The sequence below is a fragment of the Poeciliopsis prolifica genome, unplaced genomic scaffold (assembly GCF_027474105.1).
Source record: "Poeciliopsis prolifica strain line A6 unplaced genomic scaffold, Auburn_PproV2 SCAFFOLD019, whole genome shotgun sequence".
Taxonomy (NCBI): Eukaryota; Metazoa; Chordata; class Actinopteri; order Cyprinodontiformes; family Poeciliidae; genus Poeciliopsis; species Poeciliopsis prolifica.
This window is the reverse complement of record NW_026562394.1, coordinates 4,965,654-4,980,145: the sequence shown is the minus strand read 5'-3', so window position 1 is coordinate 4,980,145 and position 14,492 is coordinate 4,965,654. Positions and strand designations below refer to the sequence as shown.

The 14,492-nt window shown below is 36.9% G+C and overlaps 1 protein-coding gene across 13 annotated transcripts in view; it reads left to right on the top strand.

The window, feature by feature from the left end:
* Positions 1–13,571, top strand: part of msi2b (musashi RNA-binding protein 2b) — a 277,823-nt gene extending 264,252 nt beyond the window's left edge. For 3 of the 13 annotated variants that reach the window (XM_055043785.1, XM_055043779.1, XM_055043780.1), the window contains 3 exons: positions 285–464; positions 4,610–4,764; positions 12,209–13,571. In XM_055043785.1, the coding sequence (XP_054899760.1) occupies positions 285–464; positions 4,610–4,764; positions 12,209–12,280 (407 nt within the window). In that variant the 3' untranslated portion in view covers positions 12,281–13,571. Of the gene's footprint in view, positions 1–284; positions 465–4,609; positions 4,765–10,380; positions 10,452–12,147 lie in introns of all 13 variants that reach the window. The other 10 variants (XM_055043792.1, XM_055043790.1, XM_055043787.1 and 7 more) reach the window with 6 other exon arrangements.
* Positions 13,572–14,492: the final 921 nt, after the last annotated feature.

Here is a 14,492-nt window from a genome sequence, read left to right as displayed (position 1 = left end):
GCTTTCACACCACAGCTGCATATCTCAAATAAGAGCCGTAGGCCGGGTGGGATGGGTGAGGGGCAAGAAGGGGAAGAGGGCCTTGGGCACATGGCAGGAGCTGCAGGGGAGGGAGGGCGGGGAGGGCCAATTAAAAAAGATGTAATCAGAAGGCGGTGTAAGACTCCAGCACATTATGCTTAGCAATTTGGACGCTGACTTTGACAATGAAAAAGAGTTTATTTCCACAATGATGGAGTCCCCTCCCCTCCCCCTCCTCCCCACCCTTATACTGTATCTCCCAGGCCTCCCCGATTATGGGTTTTACTCTGCGCCCAGTGACCAGAGGGGGGGGCCCTGCTCCTTTGCTGACTATGGCTCCCTGGGGCCCCAGGCGGCTCAGATGCTGCACAGTGAGCATGCCACCTCCGCCTGCAACTCCCCCCTACAGCACCTACACAGCCCGGATCAGTTTAAGAACCCAGGTTTGTATCTGAGCATCTATCTCACATTTTGGACTTTTCAGTTTGATTCATGACATTATTCCATGCAGATGATCAAGTCTTTTCTTTTTAAAGCATATATTTGTTTCACCTTTGTCGATGAAAGAAAAAAAAAATCCCCTTTAAAGGAAAAAAAAATTACAAAACAACATCTTGCTGACAAATTAGCATTGCATGTCCTTCCTCCTTTTTCAAATTCAAATGTAGATTTTGTTGTTTCTTTGCAAAGATTCCCCCCTCCCTCCAGTCCCTGCTTGCACATAAGGGGCCGACACATACAGAATGTAATCCCTCATTTGCATGTGAACAAAGTAATTACTGATGATGTCAGAGAGTACAGAGGCCTCTCTAGCAGTGCTCAGGTTTATATGAATTTTGAACAGCCAAAGATGAGAGTAAAGGTAGGAGTGAGTGGCATTTTTCTTTGAAACCCTTAAGACTTCTAAGTGTGGGAGAGATTGCTCACATTATTAGGCAGTGATGCTTGTAAAACAATGAACACTTAAGAAGAAACTTTTTCTTTTTTGCATAATAAATAGAGCCACTTTACGTGCTCACTTTGATCTTTGCTGCATTGTGTCATTTCCCCCCATTTTATGATTGTTTTGAGAAGCAGGATATTAGACTGAAGGGAAGAAAAGTATGGCACACAGACGGCAAAGAGTCTCATCAAAAGGATTTCAAATGTGTTTTATGTTTTAGAGCAACAAGTAGTCGTGATTAGACTTTTAAAATGAAAACTAAATTTTGCTTTTGTATGTACTATAAGTGCATTCTCTTATGAGGAACTGTATTTAAGAAGCATCTTGTGTGGTAGAAGATGTTGACCTGAATGCAGCAGTTTGGATATTTGGTCTGAGAGATTCACTGATCTTAGTATTAACTATAAAAGTAAAATATAAAAAAAATAAAACCCGGTTCTGGTAGGTAATCTGCTTTAAAACCAACAAGGGAGCAATGGTATGTGTGAGATCTGTCAGTTTGTATTTTCTTGTAATCTCTGGATGCCCAGCTGTTACATCTGCAGGCCATCCAGAGTCAGATTGCACTAAATCCTTATCCTTATTGTTTATAAGCTGATTTTTTTTTCTATCCTTCCTTTTGTCTCATGTTAGGTTTAGAGACAATAATGCTATCTAGATGTAATTTAAAAGAAATAAAAGAAAAAAAAGGGATTTTTTTCGTAGATCCTTTAGCTGTGATTGGTCACTCAGTTGGCATCAGCTAATTTGAAATGTTTTATTGTACATTTAGAAACGTGCCAAGAGTTTTTGGCTAATTGAACATCTCCAGTTTTGTGTAGCTGTGACCAGTCGATACTGTTTTCACTGGTTCTTACTGTTAGCAGTATTTCCATTTATTATTTTTACTTTTTTTTATTAATTAGAAACCTCCATGTGAAAAGGGGTTTTGCTGATATTTTAAAACAGAAAAATGATAACATTTTAAGTTGTCCTAATTATAATTTAACACAAGTTGTCTTTGGCATTCTATATTAAAGGACAAGGTTAGCAAGGTTAGCATTGCTAACTGTAAACAGGAGTGCATGTGTGTATTACTAAAAAAAACTTAGACCCTTATTCTGAGATGTTCATAAACCTGCTTTTGTTTCCAGAAGGCTAAAAAAAACTAAACACTCCCACTTTGCTGTTATTTGTTTCGCCTTCCTGTTATCCCCTGAAGGCTTGCTCTTTGAATTAACAGCAGACATTTATGTATAGAGAAATCATGTTTTTTCACAATCACATTTCTGTGCTTCCTTACACTTTACATATATTTACTTGATACTGAAATGTAACATGGAGTGTTCTTCTCTCAGTCGCAACTTCCTCAGTGAATGTTGTGTTTTTGAGTTTCCAATTGGATGCTGATCAGGGTTGATAAAGCTATAGAGCTTCTGAGTCTTGCTATTAACAATTTCTTAGTGCATCTGTACTTAAATTGGTTTTTAAGATTTTAAGAGTAAAAATTTTGAATTATTTTAGGATGAATTTTGACAAAAAGAAAATGTCTTTGAAAGTAAATTCTTCATTATGAGGTCAGCAGAATCTTTTTTTAGGATTTCCTCTCTCTGATTCCCTTGATTTTTTACCCACACATTTATCTTTCCATTGCAACTGTCAGAACAAAGCGAAGCATATGTCATAAATTTATGAAATGACTCAATTGCTTAAATACAACAATGGACATTCACAAAGTAGGCACCAAAAAACTCAAGAAACAGAATTATTCAAATTTCTTTATAAAACCCTTTTAAAATTGTTTGTCCTTGCCTAACCTGATCAAGTTAAAAATTTGGATTCACAAAATATGCTTTATTTTGGCTACAGCTCAAATAAAATGGGAAAAACTGATTTTAAGACAGTATACATGTTATATGGGAATATTCTGTTTGTATGAAAATAGTTTTCAGTGTTAACGACAGAGACCATTTTAGCATTAGATGATTTTAAAGTTTTTATCTCAAAAAACATTCTAAAATACAGAAAACTAATACATTAAATACATTTGATCTGTTATTTTTGATAAAGTGCATTGAGATTATATTTGTTGTGAACTGATGAAATAAACTAATCTGAGTGTCTCACTTGATACTGTTTTGTAAATGCGCAGCCAGCGCATCTTCTGCTTTTTATGTTGTAAAATGAAAATCAGTTATGTATGGATATTAAAGGGGGAGATGCTGCACTCCAATAAAAATCACCAGTTACAGATAATGAGGATTGCCATTTCAACTGAAAAAATCCTTAATTATGTAATAAGCCAGCCCACTGGGGGCTGTGCAGGCAAGATAAGAGCAGTAGCTGCTCGCTGTTTAAAGTCTTTACAGTCAAACAGCAGTGTCAACACTTCCAGATGTGTGTTTAGCGAGATGGCTTCATTTTCCTGGAGTGCTATAAATGGATATCTGAGGCGTTCCTTTAAACGGAGTTAACTTCTCTAATATAGCTTTGATAGATGGAGCAGCGACACATTAAACAAGGTGACAAGTCTAGTTTACTGTGTTTGCCTGCAACCAGCAACATTGAGTGCACTGCTCTCACACTATGTGGTTTTTAATGCGTTATACAAAAGACCTCCTCTCAGGCGTCGCAGGGTTCGCCGTCCCATATATACACAAGATCGAGCTGTTTTTGTGCTCGGGAGATTTTTCTTTTTAATGCCGTACGGCTTTTTTCTCTCCCCCCAACGTTTCAGTCTGCGTGTGAATGAGGGTGAGACGGAGGGTTATGTGAAGCTGACAGCAAAGGAGATTGCTGTTAAGAGATCACCACATTTTTCTTTCTCCCTGCCTGTTTTTCCCTTGCATTGCCTGTGTTATTGGCCTTTAGTGGGCATATGGATTTTCAAAAGAAATTTTATTAGTCTGAGTTGCTCTTACTCACAGGGCAGAGGTGGTAAGTTCTGTACAGTATTTCTGTTTTATCTCCCTCGAAGTTCAAACCTCTAAACGAACTCTCGGGTCAGTCGTTTATATTGCTCGTTTTTTGCCTTTTACTGTCCAAAAAGCCCCCTTTTGTTTGTTTTTTTTTTTACTTTTTACTGGAAGTTATTCTTATAGACTTGAGATGCAAGCAACGTTTAGGTAATTTATTTTTTTTTTACTTTACATCACGTTTTTTTTAAACAGGAGAAGAAGCACAACCTACGATCAAATGTTTGGAATTCTCCTGAGAAACTTTAAATCTTGAGCATAGCCTTATATAATAATAATATAATATTCGTTAAGTATAAATGGTTATTTTAGAAGTACTCCCTCACATTATGCATGAGAGCACTGCAACCTACAAATTTACTAGCATGATGGAAGTATGTCGCCTGTTTTCTTTGTGCATGATTAAGCAAAGCGAATGTTTGTGTGCATTAGACACACAGCATGTAGATTCTTTTAGAATCATACTGGATTCAACCTTATTTCAAGAAAAATTAGGCCTGAATTTTTCCTTTGCTACATCAAGATATCCAATACAAGCTGCAGATAAGTCCTTCTTGACTCGAACAAATGAATCCAGTTATGTGTTCTGTCAACTCAAAAGTGTCCAGTGGGGGTCAGAGCACTAAAGGGCGGTGCTGATGGGTGACGAGTTTCCCTAAACTTCTCCGCTCCTCCGTGTGTTTGTGTGCAGGCGCCAACCCGTCGAGGCCCGGCGGTTTTCCCGGCGCCAACAGTCCAGGGCCTGTGGCTGACCTGTACGGACCTAGCAACCAGGATTCAGCCGTGGGGAACTACATCAGCGCTGCTAGTCCTCAGCCCGGCTCTGGGTTTGGACCCAGCATTACTGTGAGTATTTGAGCTCGGATTATGTGGTCTACTGTCTGACGAGAGCACTGTTGATGTGTAGCTTTTCACATTCTCTTTCTGTATAAACTTGCATTTCCAGTTGAAGTACTTGAAATTGGCTCTTAGCAGGGGATTTTCTTAGATTCTTTGTCGATAGAAGCTGTAAGAAAGTGAGATAATGTTCATATTTATCATTTTATTGTTAGCCCATAGAAAATGCATGAAGGTAGAGATGTCCTTAACTGGATTTTTACTCGGTTTTCAAGGAATATGCACTTTCTGATACCAATTTGATACTTTATTAAAAGCAAAGCACTCTCTGAATGCTGCATACTCAGCAGTAATGCTCTGGATGATATATGCATTCCATGATGCAGCTACAATCTTCAATCAACTCATATTTGGTTCCTTCGAATGTCTTCATACAGAACACTTTGCTAATATGCTTATTATTCCGTTGTAACTTATTGATAACTTGGCTTGAAACACTTTTAATTGTGTGCTGAAACATTTTATAGAAAAAGTCATAAGCTCAGCACTTTGCTTTGGACATCATAAAGCTAAATAAGTTGCATTTTAGCTGCTCTTCTCTCTGCTTTTAACTGTAAACAAAAAACTAAATTTGGACAGAATAAATCATATATATATATTTTTTTTTTTTCAACTAGAAACAAATTGCAAGCTTTTGACTGGGAGTGTGGCTGACAAATAATCACAAACAGTTCACCAGCAGGTTTTGGGAGCTAAGTTTAGACAGCAACTCAAACTATGCATAGTGTTTGTGATAAAAGAAATTTGAATTGTGATATGCAAAAACTGCATCAAATTCTTTAAATAACATTATTTTTCCCTGACACCTTAAATTATAGAGTACTACCAGGGTATTTAATGACATTTAGTACACACAAGGCAGATTTCTTGATAGTGCATAAGAGTAATCAGGGTGGCAACTTATGCATCCGACAATAATCAGGTTCTTAGAGCATTGTTCAAAATCAAATTAATGCAGAGAACCACTCGTTTCGGCCTTCATGATTTCCTTTCCCAGTTTTAGTTGTTTCAAGTTTTTTGCAAGCATGAAGTGCAGCCATCCAAAACCGCAAAGACGCATTTTGTGCTTGCTCTGACAACAGATAACTTCAAGTCGTTTTCTTAAATCTGCTCTCAGTGCACTCCAAGCAGATGTGGTTATATGATTCCAATAAGCAATATTTACTTGCAGGAAAGATTTTAGTTTGATCAGGATCTGTTATGCTGTATTCGAGTCAACTTGCCTAAATGAGATTTGAAACGCATACTATTTTCACAAATTAATAACCAAAACTTGCTGCCAAAAATTTAAAAAGCTGGAATGCAGTTGTTTAAGTACATAGGTTCTAGATAGTTTATTCTGGAGGATGAAATGGCAAAATATAGTTATAAAATGTGGATAGAATTTTGCAAAGGGCTGAATTAGATTTTCTGTTTTCTATACTGTTTATATATCACCATGTTATGAATCAGACTTCATACAGGTGATTAGAAAACGCCACTTTTTAATTTCAGAAGCCCATATGTCCCAGATCAGTTCCTTCACTAGACCAGTACTTCCAGGCAGGTTTTCTCACTCCAAGTGTCCCCCATGTTGATTTCATTTTCTCTGCAGATCAGCAGCTGGTTGTTGTCTCAGCTTTCAAGTGTTAGACTATAATTATGTGCATAGATGGAGCCTAAATAAAAGGTTTTCAGACAGCCCGTATTACCTAATTTTGCTCAGATGAGCACAGATCCCTGTTTAACTCTTTAACTTGATGAAGTGATCAAAGTCATACAAGCAAAAAAAATAAGCTCTACAAAAATGCTCCCAAGTCCCATGTAGCTGTGAGTTATAATAATGTTAGAGTAAACTATTGTGGTATTTAAAACCCAGAGTGATCTTTTTAATAAAGCCTGCCGGAAATCTTAACACACAAGTATCCAGCAGAAATGTCAACCAGTTTGGTAATAAATCTATAAAGCTGGATAGACTTCTTGAGCTGCAGCCTTTACCTTTTCATTAGCTCTTTTTTTCCAGCACTGCATGAAGTGAAAAAGTCAGAGGACCCTTCTGCACACTGCTTCACTTCTACCATCAATCACTTAGTACATGTGGAGTCTGAAAATAGCAGCTGGCTTTGGCTTCAGAGTAAGTTTAGCAAAAGCAAAGACTAACAAATATTAGACATCCATAGAAATACAGTGCAAAATAACATTTGGAAATATTTAAGCCTTAGATAAAAGGGAAAAAAATCATATCACTTTAACATTTAGGCCTTGCACTGTTCTGAAATGTCTTAAGAGATGTTCTCCTGGGAGGGCATGTAAGGATGCATTCGCTCCAGGCTACTTACAGACATTTTTCTCCTAAAAGCTCTGAACACTTCCAGCATTGTCACCCACCATTCAGGATGTGCTGTAAAGACAGCAGACTTTCTACACATTGCTTTCTGCACAGTGTCCTGTCTTCTCACAGCACTGGAAAAATGGTCTCTTGCTTTATCTGCATCGTATTCCACTGCAGAAAATCTCCACTGCAGAGTTCACAAACAACAGAAAATGTAGAGAGAGACGGTGTATGAGATTAAACGTTATGTTCGGGATCCGTCAGAAAAAAATTAACACCCAAACTTCACTGAAAAAAATCTCATTCCACTGTAGGCGTAGTTCAACATTTGTGCGTCACTAAATCGCTAGCTGTAGCTAAATGCTATGTTAGCATTTTTGTGCTGCATTTTGTGACTGAACCAAAGGAGGAAATTAGTAGCAAAGATAAAGATTTATGTTCTTAATACCTCCAGAGTCATTTAATCTGATTCAGTTGCTGATACCGGGGCTTTGTTTTAAACTTACTTTAAGTAAATCCCATGTACGGTTTGTAAATAAAATATGACACCATATTTCATCAATATTACAGAGAGGTTCTAGATGCTGTTTTTTGTGACAAGTTTAGTCTCAACCGTAGATTCAAAGTGTTTGCTAACATCTGCTTTTATGTACAGTATGTCGATTATAACACACATTGCTCTTATTGGTTTCTAAAGCTAAAAATCTTTAATACATTCATGTCCTGCTCCTGATAACAATGTTTTCCTGCTGAAGACTTAATTGATGTGCTAGGCTAATGTTAGCACGTTTGCTCTCTGTTTCAATAAGACTCTAATACCTGTGTCATAACATGATTTAGGTGCTGTGTGAATTGATCTTTGGCAGACAAGCATTGCAACAGAGATTGTTATCCTGCTTTAAAAACATTACGCTTTGCTTCGAGTGTTGTGAAAAGTAAAAGGTTAGCATTTCAGCTCTTATGGATATCCACAAATATCTCACTACGGCACATGAGGCCACACAAGAGAAACAAACAGGGAGCTGCAGTAGCCAATACAGCATATGTTTCACTGTTGCTGCTACTTTACTTCTAGAAAAGATATGTAAACATGTCCTTAAATACATTTTGGAAAGCCATGCGTTGACCTTTTTTTTTAAAATAAAACAAACTTAAAATGAGGAAACACATATCTTATATTCTCATTTTAAAATCTCTTGCTAAATTCACCAGACAGGTTGTTTTTATTTGGCTTTTTTCATAAATTAATAGTTTATTTTCCTTTATTCAGGTAGCTTATAGTTTGTTTGTTTTTTTACTTTTTTAGCTTAATTTGTTCATCTGTGTCGTAGCATTTATTTTATTGCTTAATTGTATCATATTTCTGTTCTTCTGTGCTTGTAGTACATAGATTTCCTTTCACAATCACATATTGCATTATGTTTTTAAATAAATAGGTTTCTCAGGACATTTCTCAGATCTTCACTGCGGATTAGGAGACGCGTGAAGCTCTGTTGATGCATCTCTTGTTTGTTGACAGTGTCACTGAGAGCAAATGCACAAATAGCTCAGGAGAAGGCAAACATTTCTCATTTTCATTTTGCAACCTCTGTAATTGATTTATGCTGTCCAAATGCACGCTGTGGTTGTTTTTGCACTTTCACGGCAAATTCCTTATTAATTGTTTTGGGTCTGCTGGCTGTGCGTCATAATCTGTTGGTCTCAGTGTAGAAGGCTAAATATTTATTAAGAAAGACCAGAGCGGCTCATTTTCAGGACAGATTTACCAGCAGATAAGTGGAGTGATGAACACGGGGGCATTTGTGTTAGTTATTATACATCCATTGCCATCGGTGATTTTGAGGAAAATAAAAACAATCCTCCGAGTTAAGGCTGCACAATATTAGAATTTCTTGCTATCATGGCAATAATGGTAAAAAAAGAAAAGTACAGTAGCCATATCAGACACAATATGTCCCTATTTTCTTTTTTCCATCTCTTTCTCATATTTGCTTCCATCATTTTGTGAACTTCAGCACATGTGTCTGGTGCTAGACTCTGTCCAGTGGAGAAATATGACATGAGTATGTAAAAATTATGTTCATAATCCACAATGCATTTGTAATATATTGTGCAGCCCTTCTCTGAGTGGTCAGTAATTTTATTGGCTTTGTACTTCAATATAATTTATGGAACCGGCCAAAGAACGCTCGTATTCAATCTTTTAGAAATATGTCAGAGCGTTCTGCGTATTTACAGCCAAGCTTTGTGCTCACAAAGTAATACTATATATTAAATCACCACTTGAGAATCGCAGTGAATCAAAAAGAGAGCCGCGACGCTTAGAGGTGAAGCAGCTTCTGACTTCTTGCTCGGAACATTAAAATAGGAAATGAGCAAGAAGTAAAACGTGCTTCATAATTCGTTTCTTTATCAGAGATGCTGTTGAACTGAATGTGTATATAATCACTATATCTCACAACCTCATGGATGACTTCAGCTTCACTGATTTGCCCCTCCGTTTCACGCTCCACTGATTGCATTAGCCCCTTTAGCCAGTATGAAAACAGTTGCTCTGAAGAAGCAGTAATGATCTTAACATTCCCCCCCCCATGCAAGACAATTAGAGCGCAATTAGCTGATTGAGGTGATAAAGACAAATAATCGCTGCTGAAAGTGCTTCTCTTTTGTGCTCAGATCCATGGGTTCCTAGAGACCTGTCAGCAGGAAAGCTCGCAAAGTCCTGATAACTGAGCGTCGTTATGAAAACCCTTCAATCTTCAAAACCCTTCTGATCCTTCAGAGGGGTGTTTATGACGCCGTTTTCTCCATGTTCTCAGATGAAATCAGTTGTTTATGTTGGGATGAATGGGGATTGTGTGTATTATTACTATTATCTCTTTCACGTGTTTTTATATTCAGTCTAAAAACTCATAACCTGGACATTCCCCTGTTACAAGAAAAAATGTTTAAACCGACAACACCTTAAATTATTAAATGCAGCACAAGTCATTTACTTTATTGAAAAGACTTTGGTATTTTCAATAGTATTTTTCAGTAGTATTTTTCCCCCTCCAGTTGTAATTATTTCTCTGTTTTCCATGAAAAGTTTTGCTTCTCTACGAGATCCAGTTCAATCCAAACCTTCACATTCATGCTAGCAGAAAAAAAAATCAAATAAAAAAAACTTAGAAAAAACACAACCGTTGATATGATACTCACTTTTTCTCTCTTTGAAATGCATACTGACAACAGCACTAACTGTACACTTTTAGGGCCCGTTGATTGCGACAGCTTTTACAAACGGATACCATTGAACAGGTGGCCGGTTGCCATCTCATCAGAGGTATTGCCTTTTATTTACTGTGCTTTTCTCTAAAGTATTGTTTTAATGTCTGTTCATCACATATTCCTCGCCGTTTTTCACCACTTCTTTATCAAAATGCTGGAGCTGGTGGTACAGGTGTGTGTGAAACAGAGTGTTTCTGTCTCTTTCTTTCGTAAAAAACCCCCAAAAACATCCATGTTCAAGTAAAAATAAAAACTAATCCCAGCTGATTTGTCTGAGGAACTGAGTCGCTCAAGTCCCACACACTAACATACCGTCAGCTCTTCATTTTTTTAATCTTCTCATTTTATCATTTGACATGCATTCATCCTGGAGTAGTGTCTTGTTTTAGCCAATCATTTGCCAACAACTCAATGAGTCAACACCCTGCTGCTACAGAAGCGAAAGTGGCCGCACATTTTATTTATAGTAAAGAAAACTCTCAAAATCCTTCCTCTAACAAGTGATCCAACGATTATTTCTCTCCTATCAACCAGTTTGCTGAAATTACTTGTTTGTGCAATGAAATTGTCAGGACTTACGATTCCAGAAAAAGGAAATAATTCTATTTCTGTCTGACATACCCAGGGCTCCTTTGTGCAATATTGTGATGTGTTAATTTTCATTTAAACAGCCCCTTTGGCTTTGTTTCACGCAACAGTGGGATGTAATTTTATTGTACTTTTATGTCCAAACACATTCATGAAGATTGCGTAAACCACTGTAGTTTCAACACAGTTGCAGCACCCTCCGCTGTCATTTGGCATCCCGACTAAAGATGTGTAAGAAGCTTGAAATTAAAAGTTGCACAATCTTATCCAAAAAAATTTAGAAGCAACCCTTTCCTTTGCAATATCCTGAGGAATTTTTTCTTTCAAGAAAGAAAAAAATAATAATTTTTGACAAAATCGATGCCTCCACAAGCGTTTCTCTAGTTTAGAGTCTAAAAACTCTAATAATAGAAATTTTAGGCAATATTAGGATCAGATATCAATATCGGCTGAAATGGTCAGCCGATATTGATATCTGATCCTAATATTGCCGTTATAGACAATAACCGATATTTACCAATATTTTATGTATGATGCATTTCCCAACTCTTTCGACATTTTGAAAAAAAATGACTACACTGCTGACTTCACAACTGATTATCTGCTTCAGTTGAACTTCCCACAATTCCCAAAGGATTGTGGGAAATCCCACATGACCGATCTCCTTTATCCCTGCAGAAACAAACAAGAAGAAAATAAATATCAGTTGTAAATATTGGCCCAGTTTTATTTATTTGGCCAAACATCAATATTTAAAAAAGAACGCCTGATGTTGGCCAACGCTGATATTATTGCTTGATATGGAGAGCATCCACAGCATCTATGAACATTTAATTAGGTGTACATGACTCACCTTAAAACAGGAAACAAATAATATAAAGGAGGTTAAAACCTCACTGATTTTTTTCCCCAAATTATATCGGAAATTCATATTTTCTAAAAGCTTTTTACACATATTTGTTAGGGGTTGCAGTAAATGCAGAGGCACGAAACAGTTTTCATCTTCATCGCTTACTTTTTAGATTCCTCGTCTCCGCAAGCATTCGTAGCACTTTGTTAGGAAACCGTATAAATGTATAAAATGGTGTCAAAAGCACTTCTGGCCATACACAGTAATAACCTTGTCCTTTTTTTTGTGCCTTTGCTTTTCTTTCACTACCCAGCAGAGTATATCTGGTGGCCCGGGACAGACAGGACGGAGTTTCTAATTGGCTTTGTGTGCAGGTGATGATTATCCAACTTCAAGCACTACAGCGTCACCGATGGCTAAATGAGCGAAAAGCGGGAACCATGTGAGGAAGAAGAAGAAGAAGAGAGAGAAAAAAAAAAAACGTTTGTCATCTCAGAAAAACAAACAACTGCTGTACTATAACCCAAACCTCCTATACCTTCACAACCTGGTTTGGTAGGATGTTCCACGTCAACTTCGCTCACCGATGTCCTTCTTCCCTTAGCGTTTTGTTTTTTGATCACTTTCTAGCGCGTCGCCTGAGTTCAGCCTCGACTTTTTATCTTCTCGTAGTTTGTAAGTGCATTTTCTGGTTATTTTCTGTTTCGTTTGGTTTTTAAAGTACAGCGGGTCAGAGCCAAGAAAATCTGCAAGTCACGTCTTCATCTTCGTATTGGTCAGTGTAATGGCAAAAAAAAAAGAAACAAAAGTGGTTGGGATAGTTCCATTCGGTCTTTAAGCAAAAAAAAAAAAAAAAAGCTCAGTATGGTCGGGCTTGGAGGAGAAAAAAAAGGAAATTTTAAACAGAAGGTATCTAAGTAATAAATTTTAGTAGCCGTTTTATTTCTTGTGATGTCTCATTGTAAACCATGATTACCTATTTTTGGGCAATACAAAGAGGACTCCAATATTTTTATGGTCCTTTTTTATAAGTGTTGTTTCTGTTGTGTAGAAATATAAATATATATAAATATATATATATATGCTATAACAAATTTCATATAACGACATTGTGAATTGAAACTTGAGAAAAAGAAATGTAGCTGTACATATTATTCCAGTCACTGCATATAACCAGCTCAGTGAGAGAATAGCATATTTTTGTGATGGTGTGTCAAAAGAATACGTTCTGGCGTGTGAATAGAAGAAAAAGCTGTAAACAATATTCTATGTTTTTTGTTTTTGTTGTTGTTGTTCTGTTTTTCTTTTCTTTTTTTTTTGGTTTGTTTCTGCTGACAGATGGTATAAAAAAAAAAGCCCACTAACAGCCGTGTAAATACTGAAAGCGGAGTCGTTTTAAAAGCGTCATACCAGCAAATTTATGACCGGTGAGTTTAGTCTAAGCGCCGTTTTTAGAGAAAGAACAGCGATTATGATTTAAAGATCACTTCAAAGTGGGAGAGATGAAGAGAGAGAGAGAGGAAAAGTAAAGAAGATTTTTATCCAAAGCACACTGTACGAAGATACGCGATGGTTCGAACTTGAAGCGGGCATTTCGCAGAGCTCTGCGCATCCTGACGCTTTTCTACTGCTGAGAGGAACCTGTTAGCTATATATGTGTTTAATGTCCGTTTCATCCTGCTTGTTCCTGATTCACCTCATGGAACAAAATACCTGGGCTCTATGGTCGAGCCTTTTTATCTGCATATATATATATATATATATATATATATATATATATATATATATATATATATATATATATATATGTATATGGAAATATATAAATATATATATACTGCTTGTTCTTTGAATCGTTTCTTTTTTGAATGAATTAGGACAGTAAACATTTTGATACCATACCTCAGCCTTCGTAACTTCTACCGTGGAATCATTGGCGGGTTTTTAATTTATTCTAGTGACGAAAATGTCAAAAAAAAAAGAAAACACTGAAAGGCTATTTTACAGCGAGCAATCGCTGCACTGTGAGTTGTGAAGTACAGGCCATCCTCTTGTTTGCACATGTGTATGTTGGCTTTTTACAAACGGCCTCGTGCTTTAGGACAGCATGAAGGATTTACTGGTGGTCGCGTCGGGTCGGGTCGGGTCGTTTCGGGCGGGGGCGGGCGGGGTCAACGTGTTCCCAACTGGACAAGCGGCTCGGTGTATAAAAACGGGCGTGTCGCAGCGTACACTTGGATTTCTATACTTTAGACCCACGTCTCACCTGAGGATATTTATACAGGGTCAAAAGATGACACTGAATTATTCACTATCTGTAGCCGCACTCGGCTTTACACCGTATATAAGTGTGGTTTAAAAAAAAAAGGTTTTATTCTTGACATCGATTTATTATTAAATAATAATAACAATAGTAATGTTACATGCCAGAGTGCGGTCTGGTTTTTAAATTTGATCAATGCCGTTGTTTTCTTTTTATGCACTTGTTTAATTTTTTTTCTTTTTCTTTTTCTTTCTTTTAAAACAACCAGGTAATAAATATGCTGGATACTTCTAAAGTAAATGATATGGAGGTGTGATCAATAATTTAAAGGAAAAAAAAAAAAAACTTGTAATGTTCAAATGTATAAGAAAAGAAGAAATACAAAAGTAAAAAAA